Source organism: Helianthus annuus, chromosome 17, assembly GCF_002127325.2.
Source record: "Helianthus annuus cultivar XRQ/B chromosome 17, HanXRQr2.0-SUNRISE, whole genome shotgun sequence".
In the NCBI taxonomy this organism is placed as follows: Eukaryota; Viridiplantae; Streptophyta; class Magnoliopsida; order Asterales; family Asteraceae; genus Helianthus; species Helianthus annuus.
The window spans coordinates 9,794,301-9,818,898 of record NC_035449.2 but is presented as its reverse complement, the minus strand read 5'-3'; the positions used below and the strand labels follow the sequence as shown (position 1 = coordinate 9,818,898).

Below are 24,598 nucleotides of genomic sequence, written 5' to 3'. Positions count from 1 at the left end.
AAATAAGAGTGCATGCTTATTTGAATGTCATCGGGACTAACGGGGGATCCAAGGGGGCAGCGCCCCCTTGGCGGGGGTTTGGGGGCAGCGCCCCCTAGAGAAGCGGGGTCCAAGGGGCAGAGCCCCTGGCGGGGGTCGAAAGTCCTTTATCGAAAATGCTTCAGAAATTAAATTTCGGGCTAAATATGCACTTTTGAAACATGAGGGACTAAAGGTGTTTTTGTTCAAAACAAAAACTGCAGGCAGTTATGGAAAACTGCAAATACGCTCTCTCAAACAATTTTTAAAACCCTAGACGAATTTACAGTTCGTGAGAATCCCTCAAAATTCTCTCAACCAAATTCTCATACAGAAATCTAGAATCAATTCTGATTTTATCCGATCAAAGATTGGTAGCCACTCCAATTGTTTGATCTGAAAGTGATTACATGACTTCAGATTTATCCAAGAAATTTCGAATTTCCCCAACAAAAATCAAACAATTCAGTGAAGATGACAAGCGGTGGTGAATCTGCGAAGGCTATGACGAACAAATTTGTGAAATTGGACAAGTTTGAAGGGCAAGACTTCCGTCGCTGGCAAAAGAAGATGCATTTCCTATTGACGACATTGAAAGTGGTGTACGTTCTGAGTACCCCGATGCCTGAGGAAGTGACGAATGAGCCGCTGGAACTTACTAGGAAGCGTGGAAAGTGGCTGAATGATGATTACATCTTTCGTGGGCATATTGTGAATGGTATGTGTGACTCTCTTTTTGATATATATCAAAATGTTGAATCTGCAAAAGAACTGTGGGAATTACTAGAGGCCAAATACATGGCTGAAGACACATCTAGTAAGAAATTCTTAGTCAGTGATTTTATGAATTATAAAATGGTTGATGATAGATCCATCATGGAACAATATAATGAATGTCTAAGAATTCTGGGTCAATTCGAACAACATGGTTTAAAGATGGATGAAGCAATTTCTGTTCCATCTATCATTGATAAACTTCCTCCTTCTTGCAAAGATTTTAAACATACTTTAAAACATAAGAAGGAGGAAATGAATCTGGTTGAACTTGGAAGTTGTTTTCGAATTGAGGAGTCTTGTCGGGCCATGGAAAATGTTAACAAAGATAAACAAGTTGGTGGGTCTTCTGTTAACATGGTGGAAGAAAGTGGTCCTAGTTTCAAAAATTCTAACAAGGGAAACAACAAAAGGAAGTTTCAAAGTGGGCCTAACAAGAAGAACAAGGCTGTGAAACATTCAAAATAGACTAAGGATGAAGGCTGTTGGAAGTGTGGTAAACCAGGACACTTCAAGAGAGATTGTCGTGTCGGTAAAGCCAAGAACGAAACTGGTACTAGTGGATCCTCTAAGGATCCAAAGCAACAAGGTCAGAAATTAAACTTTAATTATAATTCGGATGTGAATTATGTTTCACTAATTTCTGAAGCATTTTATGTGCAGGATGATTCTTTTGCTTGGTGGTATGACTCGGGAGCAACAAGTCACGTATGTAAGGATCAAAGATGGTTCAAGGACCTTACATTAATTGAAGATGGATCTGTTTTAAAGATGGGAAATGTTGCAACCGAGCCAATCCACGAAATTGGAAGTGTAGTGCTAGTATTTACTTCTGGAAAAACTCTAAGTTTAAGTAATGTATTGTATGTACCTGGCATTCGGAAAAACTTGTTATCCGGTATTGTATTAAATAATTGCGGGTACAAATAAGCGTTAGAATGTGACAAGTATATCTTGTCAAGACATGGTTCTTTTATCGGATTTGGTTATTTATGTAATGGTATGATTATGTTAAATCTAGAAGTGCCGTTTAGTGATGATTCTGTTTGTATGATTGATTCTGTATCTAGTGTAAATTCGTCTAAATCTGAATTATGGCATGCTAGCTTAGGACATGTACACTATAAACGCCTTATGGAAATGTCTAAAATGAGCCTAATTCTGGCAGTAAATTTAACAAATGAAAAATGCCATATCTGTAAGTTGAATAAAATAACTAGAAATCCCTTTTATGCAACATGTTACTAGACAAAGTAAACTGTTAGATTTGATACATAGTGATCTATGTGATTTTCATGGTACACCATCATTAGGTAACAAAAAGTATGTTGTAACCTTTATAGATGATGCTACTAGATTTTGTTATGTTTACTTGTTACATGCAAAAGACGAAGCTCTGGAAAAGTTTAAAATCTATAAACAAGAAGTAGAGCTTCATCAAAGTGAATTGATCAAAACTCTACATACCGATAGAGGTGGTGAGTATTTTGATCCGGTGTATTTCCAATCAACTGGAATAATACACCATACCACAGCCCCTTACACACCGGAACAAAATGGTGTGGCGGAAAGGAAGAATAGGACACTAAAAGAGATGGTTAATATCATGTTGTCCCATTCGGGTCTAAATAATGGGTTTTGGGGAGAGGCGATGTTGGCGGCTTGCTATTTGTTAAACCGGGTTCCTAATAAAAGGAACAAAACAACCCCTTTTGAGCTTTGGTATAAAAAGCCACCCGAGTTGCAAAAATTGAGAGTTTGGGGTTGTAGAGCCGTGGTAAGGCTCAATGATCCTAAGATAAGAAACTTAGGGGAAAGAGGTATAGAATGCATTTTCATTGGATATGCGGGGCATTCATTTGCTCACAGGTTCTATGTAATAGAACCAATGATCACGTGTCAGTACATACGGTCATTGAGGCACGAAGTGGAAATGTAGAATATGATAAAGAGAGATTCTCATCTATACCTAGGCCAAAGGATATGAATTCTTCTTTAAAGATTTCTAGTGGAAAAGAAATTATGCCTTCAACTAGCACTGAACCAAGAAGGAGTTCGAGAGAAAGAAAGGCCAAGTCTTATGGTGACGACTTTCAATTGTACTTAGTTGAAGGATCTAGGGTTGATATTAACTTTCAATATCAATATTGTTTCAATGTCGATGAGGATCCAAAGATATATAGTGAAGCAATGGCTTCAAGGGATGTTTCCTTTTGGAAAGAAGCCATCCAAGATGAAATGGATTCTATCTTGCAAAATAACACTTGGAAATTGGTGGATTTACCTCCTGGTTGTAAGCCATTGGGAAGTAAATGGATCTTCAAGAGGAAGATGAAGGTGGATGGTACTATTGATAAGTTCAAAGACAGATTAGTAATCCAAGGGTTTAGACAAAAGGAGGGTATTGACTTCTTTGATACATATGCTCCTGTTGCAAGGATATCTACCATTAGATTATTATTAGCACTTGCTGCTATACATAATCTTAAAATTCACCAAATGGATGTGAAAACTGCATTTTTGAATGGTGAATTAGATGAGGAGATTTACATGAAACAACCAGAAGGGTTTGTTATGCCTGGAAGTGAAAACAAGGTGTGTAAACTAATTAAATCTCTTTATGGCTTGAAGCAAGCACCTAAACAGTGGCATCAAAAGTTTGATGAGATTGTATTGTCTAATGGTTTTGTTTTAAACCAAGCAGATAAATGTGTTTATAGCAAGTTTGATGCTTCTGGAAACGGAGTCATGATCTGTTTGTACGTAGATGATATGTTGATTTTTGGTACTAACCAAGATCAAGTTGATAGAACAAAGGAATTCTTATCATCTAAGTTTGCTATGAAGGATATGGGGGAGGCTGAGGTGATTTTAGGCATTAAAATCAAACGTGAGAACAGGGGCATTTCAATCTCTCAATCCCACTATATTGAGAAGATCTTGAACAAGTTTAATTTCAAGGATTGTTCTCCCGCAAGTAATCCTGTTGATCCTAGTTTGAAGCTATTACCTAATAAAGGTATCGCAGTATCTCCACTTGAGTACTCAAGAGCAATTGGATCACTTATGTACGCTATGATCAGTACCAGGCCAGATATAGCGTATGCTGTTTGGAAAGCTTAGTAGATTTACTAGCAATCCTAGTACTCATCACTGGCAAGCATTAGGTCGAGTATTCAAATACTTGAAAGGAACCATTGACTATGGTCTGACTTACATTGGATTTCCTTCAGTGATTGAAGGATATTCAGATGCAAGTTGGATAAACAATAAGGAAGATCATTCTTCCACAAGTGGTTGGGTATTCCTACTTGGGGGAGGTGCTATTTCTTGGGCTTCAAAGAAACAGACTTGCATAACTGACTCAACTATGGAATCTGAGTTTGTAGCCTTAGCGGCAGCTGGTAAGGAAGCTGAGTGGCTAAGAAACTTGATTTATGAGATTCCATTGTGGCCAAAACCAATATCTCCCATTTCTATAAGGTGTGATAGTGAAGCTACACTGGCTAAGGCATATAGTCAAGTGTATAATGGCAAGTCAAGACACTTAGGTGTGAGACACAGCATGGTTCGTGAGCTCATCATGCATGGTGTGATTTCGGTTGAGTATGTGAGAACTCAACAGAACTTAGCTGATCATTTAACCAAAGGGTTAACTAGAGATCTCGTGAAAGTATCAGCTGTGGGATCAGGGTTAAAGTCCATCTGAGAACTCTCATGTTAAGATACCCAATTCCCACCTAATATGACGTTAGGTGCAGAATTCAATGTGGAAAGCTTAACATCTAGAGTTTGGAACACAACACTAAATTGTCCCAAAGGTATGTGTTTAGATCTGCAAGTTAAGGAAGGTTGAGGTATATCTTCTTAATAGCTCTTTTGAAAAATTGCATTTGCAGGTGCAAGAGTAAAAGAGCTACCTATATGAGCATGAAGTTTAGCTACTTCAAGAAGCTTGGACTTGGCTTTGATATGCTTATGAAGGATAGGGACATAGGCTAGTAAAAGATAGTGTCAAGTTAGATCTATGTATGTAAACTAATGTGTATATTATCTTCATGTATTCATTATGGATATTAAGGGTTCAATCCTTAGTGACACCCTTAAATTCGAATATTTGGAATGTGTAATATACTAATATGAAATTCAAGCGTCACGACATTTCATTTATGCATTAGTTTGTTTTGGTTGCTGTGAACAAGTTAGTTAATCTATGATTACACTAAATGGGGGAGGTATGTTGGATATTTTAGTGTAATTTGAGATTGCGTGTGACATACAAATAAGAGTGCACGCTTATTTGAATGTCATCGGGACTAACGGGGGGATCCAAAGGGGCAGCGCCCCCTTGGCGGGGGTTCGGGGGCAGTGCCCCGAGAGAAGCGGGGTCCAAGGGGCAGAGCCCCTGGCTGGGGTCGAAAGTCCTTTATCGAAAATGCATCAGAAATTAAATTTTAGGCTAAATATACACTTTTGAAACATGAGGGACTAAAGGTGTTTTTGTTCAAAACAAAAACTGCAGCCAGTTATGGAAAACTGCAAATACGCTCTCTCAAACAATTTTCAAAACCCTAGACGAATTTACAGTTCGTGAGAATCCCTCAAAATTCTCTCAACCAAATTCTCATACAGAAATCTAGAATCAATTCTGATTTTATCCGATCAAAGATTGGTAGCCACTCCAATTGTTTCATCTGAAAGTGATTACACGACTTCAGATTTATCCAAGCAATTTCGAATTTCCCCAACAATATACATGGCTTTGAACGTAGATCATGTTTGTGTAAAGAACACGGTCTTAACCACAAATAGCATAGGTATCCAAATTAGCTAATGATCTTTAGATCAAGTGGTAGAAGGTTTGTATTTCTTTTTGGAGATGCTTTCCGAAATTGATGGTGAACTCGGATTACTTTCGAAGTATTCCGTTTGATCCAGAAGGTACCTTAAGAATGATCGAGATTGATTTTGTTTACGGTTAAAAAAAAGGTTTCATACAGTTATCATAAATTACCATGAATAACAAAACATAATCACATAAAACACAAATAAAATGTCGGCAACAAAGCGTGTTATTTTAAAGCGTGTACTCGTTGAAAACCAAACCAACTTTAACAAGAAACATTTATTTCTGTTGTCCTTTTTCATCTTTAATTCGAAGTCAGTCCCTTACTCCATAAGCATCATCTCCATAAATATCATATCCACACCTTCATTATTTCTATTCATACCTCACTTCTTTAACGGCCCTTATTTCTATAAATATCATATCATGGATAACGAATCTCAGATCAAGAAACAAAAGCTTGAATCACCAACAACAATGGAATCTTCCGGCGAGATTCTCGTACTCCCATTTTTCGGCACCGGCCATATCAACCCATCAATGGAGCTCTGCAGAAACATATCTTCACATAACTTCAATGTCACACTCATTATTCCTACACATCTTTCTTCATCCATCCCTTCAACTTTCTCCGATCAGTCACCGTTTATTCATGTCGCCGAGATCCCGTTCTCAACGCCGGAGACAGGATCCGGCCCGCCTAGAGGGAACCCACTTGAGCAACAGAATAAGCAGATGGGTGAAGGGATCAAGTCGTTTTTGTCAACTAGATCCGAGACCCGACCCGTTTGTGCGGTGGTTGATGTCATGATGAGCTCCTGCAAGGAGTTTTTTGTGAATTACCAGATTCCGGTGGTGTCGTTTTCTACCTCCGGTGCGGCTTTTTCGGCTATGGCGTATGGACGGTGGAAGGCGAAGATCGGGGATTTGAAACCCGGAGAGACCCGAGAGCTCCCCGGGTTGCCTAAAGAAATGGCGACCTGTTATGCAGATTTATTTAACGGTCCCCGAGGTAGACCTCAGAGACCCAACAGGCCGCCAGGTGGTCCCCTTAGTGACGGACCACCAGATATGAACCGGTTCGGATCTAGGGGTGGTGGTCCGCCTGGTGATAGTCACCAGGGTGGACCACCAGGAGGTAGGAGCCGGTTCGGATCTAGAGGAGGTGGTCCGTCTGGGCCGGATTCGAAGCCGCGTTGGGTGGATGAGGTGGTCGGGTCGGTCGCCTTGCTTATCAACACGTGTGATAGGCTCGATCGTTTGTTCATCGATTACATCGGTGAACAAACGAAGCTCCCGGTTTGGGGGATCGGGCCGTTGCTTCCGGAAAAGTTCTGGAAGTCGGCCGGGTCGATCCTCCATGACCACGATATGCGGTCAAACCGGAAAGCGAATTATACAGAAGATGAGGTGTTTCAGTGGTTGGAATCAAAACCAAAAGGATCAGTGATATACATCTCATTTGGTAGTGAAGTTGGACCCTCAATTGAAGGGTATAAAGAGCTAGCAAAAGCATTGGAAGAGTCAAACCAGGCTTTCATATGGGTGATCCAACCGGGTTCGGGTAAATCCGGGATCCCCAAGTCCTTCTTAGGGCCGGTTCAAACCGACAGCGAAGAGGAAGAAGAAGAAGGGTACTATCCTGAAGGTTTGGATACCATAGTTGGGGACAGAGGTTTGATCATCACTGGATGGGCCCCACAGTTGTTGATTCTGAGCCACCCGTCTACAGGCGGGTTCCTATCACATTGTGGGTGGAACTCGACTGTAGAGGCGATCGGGCGAGGGGTCCCGATCTTGGGGTGGCCGCTCAGGGGCGACCAGTTCGACAATGCGAAACTGGTGGCGAACCATCTTAAAATCGGGTTTGTGATTACGAGCGGTGTTGGTGAAGATGGGAGGCCAAGAAAGATTAACAAAGATGATATTGCAAGTGGAGTTGAGAAATTAATGAGTAATGAAGAGGTGCATGAAGAAGCAAAGAAATTAAGTAAGGAGTTTGAGAGTGGGTTTCCAGTGAGTTCAGTGAATGCTTTGGGTGCTTTTGTGGAGTTTATTAGCCAAAAAGCAAATTGATGATTTGGTTCATTAATAGTATTTGTGATTTGTGTAAGCTTTTCTTGAATCATCTATGATTTTACCATAACAGATGATGATGTATTTCAGTTTGTTAACTTAAAAAAATAAAGATAAAGGTATTGTTTTTGGTTTATGATTTTGTTTATACGCAAAAAGAGAGTAGAAACAAGTAATAAGTCTATATTGAATGGGGTTTGCTTACCAATAGCTCTTGTAACAATATTGGAATTAAACTACTGGATCTATAAAAAACAGATGGAAAATGCAATCAGAAAATCAAATTTGATAGATTAAAGATGGGAGCTGCATTTAGGGATTAGAAAATTCTTTTTTCTTTTGTTTCTTGCCATATCCCACAGGTGGACAGTGCAGAAAGTCAAAAGGAATTTTGTTTGGGGCTCACAGGTTTTAATTTAAAGTTGGTTGGGCCAGGGCCTACTGATTTATTAGAAGATGGACTAAAATTAAATGGCTAAAATTTCTGTTTTAAATCAGGGATTTTTTTAGGGTTTTTTTTTTTTTTTTTTTTTTTTTTTTTTTTTACAGTGGCGATGATATATCGTAAGAAAAGATACTAGCAAGAAGCTAGAAACGAAACAAAAGAATGCAACGTTACACAAAAACAACACCAAGATCAAAACAACGCACCAACTATTCTAATCTAAGCTACAACCTTTAGACCTCTTCGACTTCCACAAACAAGACAACCATGTCTTGGCAACAGAAATGGGTTTATTGTTGAAAAGTTAGTCGTATCTACTCCTCCATAGGCACCAATAAGTCACCAAAAGATCGATTGGACCACTTTTTTCCTTATTATAGAGCAAACTATCATCTCCTCAAAGACCATCCTAACCTTAACCAATGATCAAAGGATGAAATGGGGATTTTACACCAAAAACACACTTCCCACTAAACCAATCTCGTGACAATACAACTAACCAGAAGATGATTAACAACAAAACCACAAGTAACACACAAGTTGTTCCCCAACTCCACGCCCGGATAAAAAGCACGTCTTTAGTAGCGATCTTACCCATCTCCATGCGCCAAACAAAATAATTGACTTTAAGTGGGACCAAAGAACTCCAAGGAAAAATGACGCCTGCATAATCCATTTATTTTCTTTATTATTAATCTTAACTTGCGTAACCTCACCCATCAACTTTCATACAATGTAGAAGGATCATTTTCCCCCTTCCACCTCCACAACACCTTCCTAGGAGGTACATTGTACACATGTATATTAATTAAATGGGTTTCTAGGTTAATTGAGCTTTTGATTAAATGGGTTAGTGGGTTATTATTTCTTTTTTAGATTTTTGGGCTAAAAGTTTTAAAGAAAAAAAATCATGAAAAATGGAAAAATTTACACTGCTGAGCGAAAAAACAGGGAGTTTGGGTCCCCTGGCCCATATGAAAATGCACCCCTGCCGATGATGGGTATTCAAGTACAAGACCGGGTATAGGATTAATTTTAAAATTTTCACTAGTGACGAGAATGGAATTACATAACACCCAACTTATTTACCTGAAAATATATACCCGTTTACCCAAAACGTATGCTATACATTTTTTTTTTGTTTTAGTTTTTAACTTCTATTAACATAGTGTAGTAGTGATTCATTCTACTACCTTCATTGTATGAAAAATGAACTTTCTTTTTCCTTCGAAATATGTATTTGATAATAATATTCATATTTTACATCATTAGCTTATCTTTTGTGATTGATATCATCATAAAAATGTACAAGTTTCAGATACTTCAAACTTTTTGTATTGCTGTTGATATGTATGTAATTTATCATATTTCAATTAAGGAATAATGGATTTTAATAACCCCAACTATTGTCTATTGGCCGGCAACGGTCACAACTTCAAAAATTGCCACTGGTGGTCCAATCTTTTCACATATTGGCTTTCAATGGACCCTGATTAACAGAACGCTAATGTCGTTAGTCTTCGGTCGCCAGAAAACGTTTTTGACCGGAAAACTCAAAACTTTCGTCTCAAACCTCTTTGTAACCTTATTACGCACCTTTAGGAACATTTTCTAGTAAAAAGCCCCAATTATTAAAGTCGCCGGAAAAACTCATTTTTCGCCGGAAAACTTCTTTTTGGCCGGAAAACTCAACTTTTTAGCCGGAAAACTCAAAGTTTTCATCCCAAACCTGTTTGTAACCATTAATCGGACCTTTAGGAACCTTTTTCTGACCAAAAAAAATTTTTCCGGCGATCGGAGACTAACGGCGTTATGGTTCTGTTAGTTATGGTCCATTGAAGGCCAATATGTGAAAAGATTGGACCGCCGGTGAGAATTTTTAAAATTGGGAGCGTTGTTGGCCAACGGATAATAGTTGAGATTTTTAAAATTCATTATTCTTTCAATTGATTATAGTTGTTAAAAAACACGTTATGTAAAACTTAGAATAGTAAGAAAACATTTATATTTGAAAATCGCAATCGGTATTATATAATAAACTAAGTAACTAACGGGCAAACCTGTTACCAAGCATATACCCAATGAGTATTAAACCGATGACATAAGACAAGATTTTATAATAAGATATAAAACTTGAAATACTAAACTAAATCAGAAATAAAACTTGAAATACTAAACTAATACGCATCCCAAACTCGTCCGGGTGCCTAAGGGAGGAAGGGGCACTCAAGGGTAACTGGGTAAGTACCCTAGCCCTGACTAACCATCACCCGCCTCGTCAAATTTGGCTCAAAGTACCCTTTAGCTAGTAGATAGTGGCGACGCCTACCCATACCATATACTTAATTTTTTTTATTTTTTATAACTTAAATAAAGTTAAATGTTAATATAAAAAATAAACTTCATTAAAATAAAAATACATAATTGAAATTAAACTAAAAACCAGAAAATAAATAAAAAAAATAAAATAAAAACAACCTAGAAATAGGTAAATATCTCGTCAGCCAACCCCATTTGTCCGCAAGTTCTCATTTGCGGGCTACAAAGATTTTTTGCACTTTAACGGCGAGATTTTCTTGAGGCGTAATATATGTTTGAAAATCTTTGTCTTTCGTCGCTCGGGCGACACTTTCGCGTTGTTCGTTAATCAAGGTCGTAGAGGCTAGGATTATTTCTTGTCTTGGATCGGCCAACACTTGCAACATCGCTTTCTTCTTTTGGGCGTAAGCTCTTATTTCATCGCCTACCAATCTGACTTGGCTTGTACTTTGGCTTGATGAACTCGGAGTCCTAACTTGCACCCTCCTCTTGGGTTGTGCTGGGCTAACTTCGTTGTTCAAGTCCGACACCGACTTATCGGATGGTCCGAAGTTAGTCGAATCCGAGGATTTTCACTTGCTAGAACTTTTACCGGAATCTTCGTTCAACAAGTTGATTTGACACCATTTTGTCGCGTCAATAGCAACGTTCCACGCAAGACTGTGCTTGAACGTTTGTTTGTGTTTTTTTAGAAAATCTTGTTGCGCCTTTTTCCAAAACGACTAAATCATTGCACCCAATTTTACGTATGTGATCCTATATGTTAAAAAACTATGATAATGTAAGAATGCAAATATAAATAAATAAAACTAGTATTAACCCCCCCCCCCCCCCGCGTTGCGGCGGGGGGCATAAACCGTTGCCAAGTAGCACTAATGCTACACAACTAGCAATGACCAACAACACTGAAAAGCTCGTAAAAACAAAATAAACAAAAAGGAAAAAATAACACCGAACGAAAAGCATATGTAAAATCGTTGAATCACGCATGCCCGTTGCGGCATGATAATGCGGAGAAATTAGACTGAAACATAAAAATAGAAAAGAAGAACTAAGTCGATCTAAGACCACGTGTGTTGCGAAGAACCTGTCAAACAGGAAAAAAATAGACGCGTTGTGACGGTCCTGTCAAACGAGAAAAAATAGACGGAAAAATGTTGAAACCCACACACACGTTGCGGCGCGTTCACTCGCAAAATTAGAACGAAACGTAAAACGAAAAATTTGCAAAAGATGACAAATACGGGGATCAAAGTTGAAAATAAAAATGTGTTGAGTTAAATTGCAAAAGATGAAAATTTTGGGTTAAAAGTAAAAAAATAAAACCAAAGAGGTTAAAATGAAAACATTTGGATTAAAAGTGAAAATTCATTTTTTTTTTTGGAAAACTCTCCAACCTTAGAGTATAACTCAATAAAGCACCAACATGTTCCTAATTTATAGTATGGTAAAGGTTGCGGCGCGTTCACTCGCAAAATTAGAACGAAACCTAAAACGAAAAATTCGTAAAAGATGAAAAATACTGGGATCAAAGTTGAAAATAATATGTGTTGGGTTAAATTGCAAAAGATGAAAAATTTGGGTTAAAAGCAAAAAACTAAAACCAAAGAGGTTAAAATGAAAGTATTTGGATTAAAAGTGAAAACTCAATATTTTTTTTTTTTTTTTGAAAACTCCCCAACATCATAGTACAACTCAAAAGAACACCTAACATGTTCCTAATTTATAGTATGGTAACGTTAAAGTGTGAAAAGAAATAAAAAAATTAAATTAAAATTTTTACCACTCGAATGTAAAAGCCGTTGAGCCAATTAAATTTAGTTAACATTGCACCCAATTTTGAGTTTAGTTGATCGAGCGTTCGTTCGCCATTACCCTCAAGCGCAATGAACGCTTTCCACAAACCATCTCTTCTTTGTTGGTTTCCTTTTAACCGATCTACCAATACATTGATGAATGCTTTAGCCAGCATTTCTTCCTCCTCGGGTGCCCCGGTTCGAGAATCTTCCCTTTTTCTTGGTTTTAGTGTTTTCCACATCCTCCTCCACATGCTCTTCGGTTCCAACTTGCATTTCTTCTGTGACAACCCTCATAAATCCAGGTATCCGTACAATTAATTAATTGTGATTAGTGCTTAATGACTGTGCTGAATAACAATTAACTGCTTTCTGATTACTACATCACACATACATGTGCATCACATATTACATAATGTCATCTCATTATCACATACAAACTTTATTGACATACATGATGCACAAAGCACAGTTAGCACAGTTAGCGGATAACTCAGAAAAATGCTGACGATGTTCAGTACATAGACAGACAGTGTTTTGAGACCCCGTAAGGGCCAGAGACAAGGTACTACACTAGTATGGCGGGTAGGGAAGTAAGGACCATAAAACTGCGTCACTAGGTGATAGTTTAAGTGTCGGAAAATGCCTAAAACCCACTAAAAGTGCTGAATTCAGCACATTTCAGCAAAATTCAGCTTTTTAACAAGCTAGTAATGTGCAAAAATATGGCAAAGTGGTCCTGAATGCTTTCCTAAGTGTCGGGAATTAAAAGTGTCACAAAAGGGTACTTAAAAATCATTAAACGGAATAACTTGACACTTTAACGAACCGGTATCTAACCAAACAACTGGACATTACCCGAAACACCAAAATTATACTAGAAACATGTTTTATTATTTCTGAGCTTGTTTTGATCCCCGAACACCATAACACACTATATAATGCAAGATACACTTAAACACTACCTAATACTCTTTGAATTCTAACCAAACATCTAACTTATGATTTAAACTCAACTAATTACCCCCCCCCCCTTGGGACGGTTCAAGGTGGCCCCACCACCTTGATCTCCTCAAATCTCATCAAGATCTTATATGATCTCTAGGATTTAGTGGAAGATATTGCATGGTACTTGAGGGACATAAGAACCAATGTGTAATACTCAAAATTGGATTATAAGTAACCATCGTCATCAACACTTCACTTCACACACTACACCACACCTTCACTTCTTCCTCTCCTCCCACTCATCTCGACCGAACACCCACCTCCATACCACCATCACCATTCGATTTTTCTCATCCATTCTAAGGCTTCACAAGGGTGTTAAACTTCATTCAAGGGAGCTTGGAGCTTGTGGATCACCAAGGACCTTTCTTACTTGCTTTTATCCATCATCTTTATCACCTTCATCTTCAAGAGTTCATCCCTAGCCATAGTGCTAGTAGTAAGACTCTCATAACCTTTGTTACTTCTATCTTAGTTGGTTAAAAGATGTAGTATGTTGTTAATCACAAGAACACTAAAGAAACATAATCAAGAAACATGAACATAAGCTTGTTATATGATGAAACATGGATGAAACTATGTTGTTTAGTGTATGAATGATGTTTGATTGTTGTTTTCTAGAGATATTGATTTTGATCATCATAAGGACCTTGCTAGATTGTGATTAAACACATGATCTAGCAAGTTAGAGGATGATTATGTGATAACACAAGACGATCATCCTCATGTGCAAGCATGAACTTGAATGATAAAATGATTTCTTGAAAAATAATAAACAAAGTAAGTTAATGATCTTGTGGATCTAAGAATGATGAATGGTTTTCCAAAAGAACCAAGTTCAAAATATGATTTTTAGAAGATCTTGGTTTTTACTAAAACCTACACTATTTTTGGTGGTAAAACAAGTGTAGAAACGCTAGAGAAACAAGAAGATCCATAAAGAAACGTTTTTGTAAAATATGTTTACAAGTTGTAAACACCTAAAACTTTCAAGAATGAAGTTTATCAAGAAGTAAATACATTTTGGAGGGTAACTAAACCTACTAAACACACTACCAAGTTACTACAAGTTTTTATGAAAACTCAAGTTCATGATCATTATGTAGGAAGCCTTGTTTTAAATGTAGATTGATTGTAGATTATTTATGATGATTTTTGAAAAGAAAATGATATGCTTGAATAGCATGGCACCTCCACTTTTAGGGGAAACTATGACAAAATTTTCTAAAAATACAAACACTTAGAAAAATATTTTCTAAACAAGTATTTACAAGTGAGTCTTAACCATGGATTTCAATATAAACTTTGCCATAATTTTTGTAACAAAAATACAAATATTGGAGGTTGGTTGTTATAAATAAAAATGGATAAATATGTATTTAGAATATATATTTACATTAATAACACATTGTGTGTGATTATTTGTATACTTGGTCAAATAGTTATATTATTTGAGGATTTAAAGTAATATAACTTAACAAAATATCAAGAATTTACAATCCAAAATAGTACCCAAAAATCACAAGGAATAAACGTATATAAGTTACACACTTAAATATTGGTAAACCGAACAAGAACGTAACTTATAAAATATTTCGGAGAATACCGTTATAAATATATTTTTGGTAAATATTATTTTGGATACAAGAAATAAAAATATGATTTTTGTAAATATTACAAAGTTGTATCATATTTTCGACAAGGAGAAAATATATTATTTTTGGAAGTAAAAATATATTTCCTTAGTATATTTAGAAGATATATGGTTTTTGAGAAAAAATATATATTTTCTTGAAATACATTATTTTTAGACAAGATGAGTTTACATATATATTTTCTAAGTGAGACTTAAAAATATATTATTTTGGAACTACAAATACTAGAATACGAAGATACATGTATGAGATACCCCCATCCTTGTGAAGGAAATACGAAAATAAATACTTGAGAAGTATTGTTACAAAAGTATTGTTTAAACAATTATTACAAAATTAATATAATTTAAAGTTAAAATAATTATTATTTTAACAAGTGATTATAACTTGGAATAATATTGGGAACATAAGAAATGTAACTAAAAAATACAAATACAAAGGCAAGGCAAGGCAAGGCAAGGCACGGCCCGTTCGTCTAATAGACATTAGTACATTGTAGGGAGTCGTGTTCGCTGAGGAGATTTGGGTTACGATTCTGAAGACGCAATACAGTGAGTTCATGTCCCCCCTTTTCTTTTAACTATTTTATACTTCGCGGGTGAAATACATGTTACAATTATTATAAAGGTTTTATACATGGTATGGTTAGCTAAGGAGGGTTACTGCTAGATCATGTGAAAGGTGGGTATAACACTTAAGGCCATTAATCCTCGTCGTAGGACCGAGGGACATGAGTGATAGATCTATTTGGGTGTAGCGAGCCCACACCCATGGGGACCAGGGTGGCCCATAGGGTGACTATGTCTTCCAGCCGGAGGCCCGGTATAAATTTGCTAGGTTTGAGTTTTCCTGCACCATTTTCACACATATCTTTGGCCTTGCAAACCATTGGTGATCTGTTTTTTCTTATTGCTACATACCAGGAACATACATACACACAAGACATACTTTAAAGGTTTATTCATACACTTACACATGAACTCGCTCAACTTTTGTTGATGTTTTCAAATTACATGTATTTCAGGGAACTAAGTGGATATGGCAGGTGTGTGCATGTTGTCAAGCTGCGTCATGAATAAAAGATGTCATCCGTGGTCGAAGGGTTTAGTAGATGTATCCTATTCCTGGACGGGATACATGTTTCTAAACTCGGTTTAGTTAATCTCTTTCGTTGAGTCTTCGTGGACTCATTTAAACATGTTGTGGTTTGTAACTTAAATTTGGTGTCAACGTTTCAGACAATTGTGATGTGGTATTTCCTAAACTTAATTTATGGATAAACATCTACTGTTTTTTATCATATAGCATTGTTATGATTGAATGCTATGGTATTAAGAAAGTCACACAAATAATCACGCTTTCGCAAAAGTCAGGGTGTGACATCTTCCTAGTTAGGCTCAAATTGCGTATCTTGGACATATTCCTCGTCACCGTCATCTTCATCAATGTCGTAATGTTTGGTAAGGATTTTGAGAATGTATGTTTAATATATATATATAGGGAGCCGCTAGAATGAAAACCACCCCGAGTTGTAAGAACTGCGAGAACTACACCCCACGGGTGGGCGTTCACCATGATTTTTTTTACAACTAGATGTGTGTATTATAAACACAGCCGTAAAAAAAAATTTTAAACGCCGCGGCCGAGGTGGTAGTTTTTTACACCACAAGTTTGGTGAAAAAAAAAAAGAAAAAAGAAAAAAAATTAAAAACACCAAACTTGTGGTGTAAAAAACTACCCCCTCGGCCGCAGCGTTTAAAATTTTTTTTTACGGCTGTGTTTATAATACACACATCTAGTTGTAAAAAAAAAATCATGGTGAACGCCCACCCGTGGGGTGTAGTTCTCGCGGTTCTTACAACTCAAGGTGGTTCTCATTCTAGCAGCCCCCTATATATATATAGTGTAAATTTTTTTAAAAGGTCAAATTGTCGGATTAACGGTGGGAATTTTTCGAAAACAACATCTCATGCGGGTACCCAAGCTAGCCAGCCCAACCTGCCAAGCCTACTCCCAGGGGTTGCGGCGATGCGCTGGCGCCGGTTCGACTCCGCAAAGATCTACCCGCTCAGTGTCCCGGGTGCCCTAAATACAAAACTATAAGGCTAAACGGTGAGGAGATCATGGTTGGGACATAATTCGTCACGTAGGAACATGAACGGAAGGCTACACCACACCCGCCTAATTCACCATGGTTCACATGGATTAAACCATGGCAACCATGGTCTTCTTTTCTATTTTTCAAAATTTTCTTTCCTTTTTCTTTAGACAAAAATAAATTAAAATAAATAAGTGGACAGTTATCCAACCAGATGTGCCAACTCGCTTTCATCCTTCCCGTTCGTGTTCGTAAGCCTTTTTTTAGTTTTTAAGAGGGGGTGCAACCAAGGAGATAATTCATGATTTCTAAATAGAATAGATTTGGCCATGACCACATCGGTAGCAGTTTTGAATTGTGGATTAGAGGTGGGTGACATAACGTTGACGTGGAGAATCATGGTGGTCACGAGGGTCATGACCACACCCTATAACCTAACCCGGTCAATTTTGCAAGGTAATCTTCTCCAAGAATCTAACCAAAGCAGTTGAAACATTTAAGGTGAGACGAGAGGCACATGTTTTCCGGCATAACCACAAGTCGTGGGCCCCAAAACCACCTCATGGTCGTAAAAATATCACTCAAATAATAAATCTACGAACCCATAATTGTAAACTTTTCAAGTTTTTCTTGCCGTTATAAAATCTTCCATTTTTCTTTTTGTCACTTTTCCTTTTTTCCCAGAAGGCATCTGTCCCCGATCCCACCGTCTTCCTCAATAATAATCACTTAATCATTCTTCTTTCACACCCATCTCTCCATTCTTGATTTCCGTAATCTTTTCAATCATATTATAATCATTCAACAAGCGTCCATCATTGTAAGTCCCAATTTTCTTTTCAAAGTTTCATGATCTGTTTGTTTCTTGATCCCATGTTTCATTTTGATTTTTGGTTGTTGTTTGACTTTTGACCGTTGACCATAAGCATCATGATGTATAACTGTATAAGCATGGTGACAGTTAATTTCTTGCTTACCCTAGCTAGGTTTTGTTTTTGTGAGATTTGTATCATGTTTATGATGTTATTAGATGTATGTTTCATGATATAAAGCTTCCATTTTTGACCTTCTAGTATTAGTTTGACTTTTTTAATAATTCAATTCAATGGACATACTAGAAGCTGCTCTTCAATTTCTTAGAAATAGCATATGGGTTTTCTTTTTGACTAAAGTTTTCATTTTTTTCAACACAGGAATTTAATTTAATTTAATTGATTGGTTTGAAGAACTTGAAATAAACAAGGGTATTTGATATTTCAAGATTCACCCTAATTCGAATCTTTTTCTTGGATTATCGAATAAACCCGTCTCAAATTCTTAGTTTTTTGTTCGATTGTCGAAGAATTTTTCGAGGATCACGCGTTTGTGGAATTTTGGGGACAAAAAAATGGGATCTTTTGCTGGACATGTGGTTCCGGGGACACTGTTTCTTGTGGTAGGTGTTTGGCATATATGGTGCAGCGTGGTCCGGTATGCAGGGGATCCGAGCTCGTTTCGTGTACGAGTGTGGAACCCTGTTCCGGGTTTTAACGAGAAGTTGAAGTATTTGGAACTTTATGTGATATCAGTTGGAGCTTTTATTGATATGTGTATAGAGCTTTTGTATTCTACTCACCTTAAGTTCTTTGTTAACGGCGTCTTGAACCCGCATCATATGAATGATTTTGAGCACGGTGGAATGCTTCTGATGTTCTTCGTTTTCAGTATCGTTGCTTTGCTCTCTGAAAAAACCAGGTTAGTCTTCATCATTCATACCCATGGTTTTAAAAAACGTTTGAGGCGTGCACCTCAAGGCGCCCCTCGAGGCAAAACGGCTAAAAAACGTGTCTGAGGCGTGCCTCATGGTGTTTTTAATGTATATGGGCCTCAGAGGGGATGAGGCGCTAAGAAAGTTGCGCCTCAGGTGCGCCTCAGTGGATCTTGTTAGTTGTTTTTGATGTTTTTGACTTTTTGTGTCAATTTCAAGCGTTTCATGTCTTTTTTTAGTGTGTTTTTGATGATTTTGATGAATCTGATGATGAAATTAGTTAGCATTATTATTTTTATAATATATATAATTTTTATATTTATTTATTAATACCGCCTCGACCTTACGCCTCGTTTTGCCTAGAGGCTTACGCCTCGTGAGGCGAAGGGAAAACGCCTCGAAACTCGTTTCCGTTCTTTTAAACCTTGTTCATACCTTGCTTTTTGTTATTAATTTTCTGTTAAATTTGTTTATTTTATGTTAATTCATTGATTTCAAGCATCTTACTTAAAATCTGCGAAAAAATGAATGATTTATTTGTATATGAAATGCTCAAAGGTGAAAGTCTGATGCACACCCTTGATGTTTGATACAATAAGTAATTACATATTTTATATTTTTTGCAGTTAGTTACGTTTTTCGTCCCTGTGGTTTGTTGAAAATAGCGATTACAGTCCATTAGTTTAAAAATTGGCAAAACAGTGCCAGTACTTTCACTTTTGTAACATTTACAGTCCACCTCTGTTAACCCCATCCAATTTATCGTTAAGTTTTTGGTGAAAAGACTAAAACACCCCTATGTTAAAAAAAGGGAGGTGGACTGTAATTGTTACAAAAGTGTAAGATTGGTACTGTTTTGGCAATTTTTAAACTAATGGATTGTATTGATTAGAGTTAATTACTGTTTTCGTCCCTGTGGTTTATCAAAAATCACTATTTCAGTCCATGAGTTTAAAAATTGCGATTTCAGTCCCTGTGGTTTCACTTTCGTAACCATTTCAGTCCACCTCGTAACCATTTCAGTCACTGTACTTAATAGAATAATGGATTGAAATGGTTACGAAAGTGAAACCACAGGGACTGAAATGGTTATGAAAGTGAAATCACAGGGACTGAAATCGCAATTTTTAAACTAATGGACTGAAATAGTGATTTTTGACAAACCACAGGGACGAAAACAGTAATTAACTCGATTGATTATTTTCAACAAACCTCGGGGACGAAAAACGTAACTAACTCCTTTTTGCATATAAGTTCATAAAGATTAATGTAGAACTCTTATCTATATCTGAAATTCTGTTTTATAAAATCTTGACTTTGACTTTTTGGTCAAACTTCAGCTTTCTTCCATTACCCGAAGGCGCGCTATGCTTAATATCCGCCGCAGCATTCTGCGCAGAGTATCTTTTATTCTTTTTCCACTCAACAACACACCAAGGTCTAGAGGGTCACTACCATCTGCTTCTCGTTCTACTCGTGGCCCTTTGCATTATATCAATCGTCGCCGGGGCCCTCATGCCCACAAGCTTCCCTGCTGACATCTGCAGTGGCATCGCCATAACCCTTCAAGGCCTATGGTTCTATCAAACCGCATTTACCCTCTACGGCCCTTCGATGCCAGCTGGCTGTAAACTCGAAGAAAATGAGATTTCATGCTCGTCACATGACCATGAGGTTCATGGGCAGTTGCTAGCTAATGTGCAGATGTTCGGGCTTGTGTTCTTGGTTCTTGCCGGTGTTGTGGGGTCGTACATTTTTGCGGATAAAAGATCTGGGAAGGATGAGTTTGGAGTGATTCATATGAAACCTCTTGATGGATTTCGCGAGGAGTTATAAAGGGTTTTGTGTCAAAGTTTTCGACTTTTTTCGGTAGTTTAGAACTTGCATAAGATCAGGTACTTTGAACTTCTTAGTTTATACTTTTTAGTAGTTTTCCTTTATGTTAGTTGAATTGTGTAGCACACATATTTTGTAAAAACTTTTTCTTTAATATTCGTTTGTGGTCCTATTTGTTTTTCTCAAATTAGAAAGTTTGCAGACAATTTAGCGGCCAATGATGCCATGGTAATACGGTTGAGGCATCCTGGTTTTTCCCCTGAACGTCGTGTGGGGGCACTCAACTAGCTTGGAGGTCTCTATGGGGTTTTCTACAGTTGAACGTCGCGTCACTCTCTGTGTCAGCGTGGGCCTTGTTGTAATGAACGACTGTCTGGCCTTAGTGGGACCGAGCTTCCAATGGGGAAGTGTGATGAGTCGATGTAGATATTTTGCCGTTCAAAAAAAAGACAATTTAGCATGTATAATTAGTCATTTGAATTCTTACGTAATCAGCGTGGCCAATCAATTCACCAAATTGTTACTTCAGTCTTCAGATGGCTTTTAGTTTTGAAATCGATCAACGATATAAAATTTACGTAAGAATGGCAGAAAAATTACTTCGGATTAAACTTTGTCAAAATTACATTTGAGTAAACTGCCATTTTGGTCCCTGTGGTTTGGTCACTTTTGCCACTTTAGTCCAAAATTCAAACTTTTTGCATCTGGGTCCCTGTAGTTTCAGTTTTATTGCCATTTTGGTCCAAAAATGAAACCAGGTCATATTTGTTTTATAAAATCCTGCAATTTTCTCATTTTCCTCAGGGGCAAATCAGGTCATATTTGTCTTATAAAATATGGTATTTATTTATAAAAAAGAAATTATCATTTTGCACCTGCGGAAAATGACAAAATAGCAGGATTTTATAAGACAAATATGACCTGATTTCATTTTTGGACCAAAATGGCAATAAAACTGAAACCACAGGGACCCAGATGCAAAAAGTTTGAGTTTTGGACTAAAGTGACAAAAGTGACCAAACCACAGGAACCAAAATGGCAGTTTACTCTTACATTTTTTTTTTCGAAAATCATAACTTTTACATTAAACATTAAATAACCATCCAATCTAATGGTAATTTCAATCCATTCACATCAATTAGTGAATTCTTATAATACAATTTTATACAAAACTCTAGTGTTGATCAAAATTGGTTAAAATTCTCAAGAACTCCAATCTTTTGTTTAAGTTAAAAACTTCTAAACTTCTAAAAAATTGAAATATTCTTTCAATTATTTAGTACATGAATGATGTGGTTTGGCATATATTTAGAAATATAAAAGTAGGCAAGGCGGTACGGTTATAATTTTGTTACATATGCACAGACAGACGAACAAAAATGAAACCAAACACGCGATAAATAACACATTAGATAACGTCTAGCACAACTTGTAACGACAACACCTTATTCAGCCCCGATATAATCAAACTTAAGGGTACGTAAAACGCAAAGGTATTTCAATAAGTGACAATGGATTCTATAAGCTCATGAAGAGGGGCTAGTTCCTTCTTGTCAATCAAAGAAAATTCCTGCACATCAAAACATTATAGTTTCGGTATAAACCTTTAACGACGAAAATCGACAAGAAATAAGTCGTCGTGGATGATCGAAAAAAAAACTTACACATGTAAACAATATGAAATGCTTGAAACAAGTGTTTAGATGGGCTTCTTCTTTAAGACTCACAATCTTCTGAAAATGCGTGTGGTAGATATGCGCATATACACGAAACAAGCGTTTAAATATCGTTTTCACAACGTCCCTAAAATTGGCGGGAAATGGCGCTCCTGCACGACAATCGAAAATTACTATTTCAGTTTCCTAAACGCCTCGAAAAAGCTTTATTAAATGATGCATTACAGACATGGTAATTAACTAATTACCAAGTCGTTGAGGAAAGATGGACTCGTCATCCAATTGTGACTCAATCCAATCCATCAAGAACTCTACGTACTTTGGAGCCGAAACTTCAATAGGCTTCTTGATTTGCACACCATCAGCCCATCGGTATTCATATCTGTCAAGTTTTATTTACATAAATTCAAGAATCATGTATCTTCTATATAAGAAACCGTTAATCGTGCAAATGTGCAATAGCAAGACTTACTTTGGACCTGCGGTCATGGTCGGGCAAATCTCTGGCGTACAGAACTCAGTTAAGGTTCCATAAAGAAGATTCACCTGGTTGAAGAAATCCACAGCTGAAAACCGAAAACCAAAAGTCAAAAGTCAGAATTCAAAAGTCAAACGACCGCAATTTATCTTTCAGACGATTAATCAAAGAGATTTTAACTGTTGACAGCAAGCCATTCATTTATATCCTCTCCAGGAGGAAGCCTCACAGCTTCTCTCAAGTTTCCACTACCCAAAGTGGCATCAATATGCTGCCTTAGTTGTGCCCCCTATACACAAAAAAAAAAAAAAAAAAAAAAGCATTTTTTTAAAAAACAATTTAGAACAAAATTTGATATTTCAATTCAAATCACAAGATATCAAGTTTTACAAAATCCACAGCCACAAGAACTGAAAAAATTAACCTTACTCCCTGAAGGTGCACTCTTTTTCGGACGAAACGTCCTCTGATTCCTGCAAAATTCCCACAATAATCTTTCTTAGCAACTTAAAAATAAAGTTTCTCCCCATTTGATCAATTTAAATCATTGCTCATAATTTAACAAACACCAAAAAAAAAAAAAAAAAAAAAAAAACTGTCTACAACCAAATAATCCCAATGAAAATCAGCACTTTGTGATCCCCTTCTTAATACTAACATAATCAAGATTCAATAAAAAGTTACCAACACCCCAAATTTCAAAAAAAGGTATTAACTTTCTGCATCTTAGATCAAACCCATGACTACCCAGTTTCAAGATTCATGAATTCAATCTAAAAACCAAAACTTTAACATAATCAAAGGGTACCCAGATGAAGAAAGTAAAGGCGATCAATCCAAGAACTTGAAGAAAATCAAATTAAACCCTTAATAATAATAAAGATGCAAGATTAAAAGATTTGTTTGTCTTGCCTGCCGAGACCGAAGAGGCTCATAATTATGCAGAAAACAAAATTGTGTTGTTTTTGATTATTGGGGGAGAAAATTGGGGAGTTTAGTGGGAACGTTGAAAAGGGTTGTCACGCACTGCGATCGCATCCAATACCCTTTGCCAGCTTCGTGAATTGACAAGTGTTCAATCATGTTTTTCAGATCTAATCTTGCATTAGTAATAATATTTAGAGTTAAATTCCATTTTAGTCCTTGTGGTTTGGGTTATTTTACCAGTTTAGTTCAAAAGTTTGAAATGTTGTCATTTTAGTCCAAATAGTTTAAAACGTTGCCATTTTAATCCACTGGATTAACTTCATTCACTTTTTTCTGTTAACAAGAAGGGCAATTCGGTCATTTTATATGGTCGATTGCCCTTTTAGGTAACAGAATTAGATTTAAAATGACCGAATTAACCTTCTTGTTAACAAAAAAATGGATGAAGTTAACCAAGTGGACTAAAATGACAACGTTTGAAACTATTTGGACTAAAATTGTAACATTTCAAACTTTTAAACTAAACTGGGAAAATGACTCAAACCATAGTGACTAAAATGGAATTTAGCTCTAATATTTAATAAACACCATTATTGTTGTTATTATTTATCATAAGTACAATTACTATATTGTTATTATTAATAATCCCATGTGGCCATATACTCCATGATGTTACAATATGGTTCATGACGTTTTGTTCACGTGTTCAAGATCTTATATGATGGTTTATAATAAAGTTTAAAACTTTAAATATACCACAATCATTGATGATGGAATTTTAAGGTATCATGATGGTTTACAATATATAGGTTATAAGTATTAAGTTGTCTTTCTTCAAAATAGGATATATCACATTAGGTCCATGAAATCTACTTAGAGTTTATTTATAAAATTTGTTC

At 36.7% G+C, this 24,598-nt stretch overlaps 4 protein-coding genes across 5 annotated transcripts; 3 read left to right on the top strand and 1 right to left on the bottom strand.

The window, feature by feature from the left end:
* The first annotated feature begins 492 nt into the window (after nucleotides 1-492).
* Nucleotides 493-1,260, top strand: LOC110923678. The gene has a single exon (XM_022167741.1). The coding sequence runs from the start codon at nucleotides 493-495 to the stop codon at nucleotides 1,258-1,260; it is 768 nt and encodes a 255-aa protein (XP_022023433.1).
* A 4,556-nt stretch (nucleotides 1,261-5,816) lies between these two features.
* Nucleotides 5,817-7,850, top strand: LOC110923565 (UDP-glucosyl transferase 73B2). Its single transcript, XM_022167641.2, has one exon. The coding sequence runs from the start codon at nucleotides 5,846-5,848 to the stop codon at nucleotides 7,712-7,714; it is 1,869 nt and encodes a 622-aa protein (XP_022023333.2). The 5' UTR covers nucleotides 5,817-5,845; the 3' UTR covers nucleotides 7,715-7,850.
* Nucleotides 7,851-17,529: 9,679 nt separating this feature from the next.
* Nucleotides 17,530-20,790, top strand: LOC110920928 (transmembrane protein 45B). 2 transcript variants are annotated; one of them, XM_022165166.2, is made up of 3 exons: nucleotides 17,530-17,855; nucleotides 18,229-18,769; nucleotides 20,123-20,790. In XM_022165166.2, the coding sequence occupies exons 2-3, from the start codon at nucleotides 18,423-18,425 to the stop codon at nucleotides 20,616-20,618; spliced, it is 843 nt and encodes a 280-aa protein (XP_022020858.1). In that variant the 5' UTR covers nucleotides 17,530-17,855; nucleotides 18,229-18,422; the 3' UTR covers nucleotides 20,619-20,790. The 2 variants fall into 2 exon arrangements, with proteins under 2 accessions (XP_022020858.1, XP_035842553.1); XM_035986660.1 differs by having other exon boundaries at nucleotides 17,645-17,855; nucleotides 18,378-18,769.
* Nucleotides 20,791-21,939: 1,149 nt separating this feature from the next.
* LOC110921087 (MOB kinase activator-like 1A) lies at nucleotides 21,940-23,844 on the bottom strand. The gene is made up of 7 exons (XM_022165357.2): nucleotides 23,685-23,844; nucleotides 23,197-23,245; nucleotides 22,953-23,061; nucleotides 22,767-22,860; nucleotides 22,543-22,676; nucleotides 22,283-22,446; nucleotides 21,940-22,188 (listed from the first exon to the last, which is right to left on the bottom strand). The coding sequence occupies exons 1-7, from the start codon at nucleotides 23,705-23,707 to the stop codon at nucleotides 22,117-22,119; spliced, it is 645 nt and encodes a 214-aa protein (XP_022021049.1). The 5' UTR covers nucleotides 23,708-23,844; the 3' UTR covers nucleotides 21,940-22,116.
* Nucleotides 23,845-24,598: the final 754 nt, after the last annotated feature.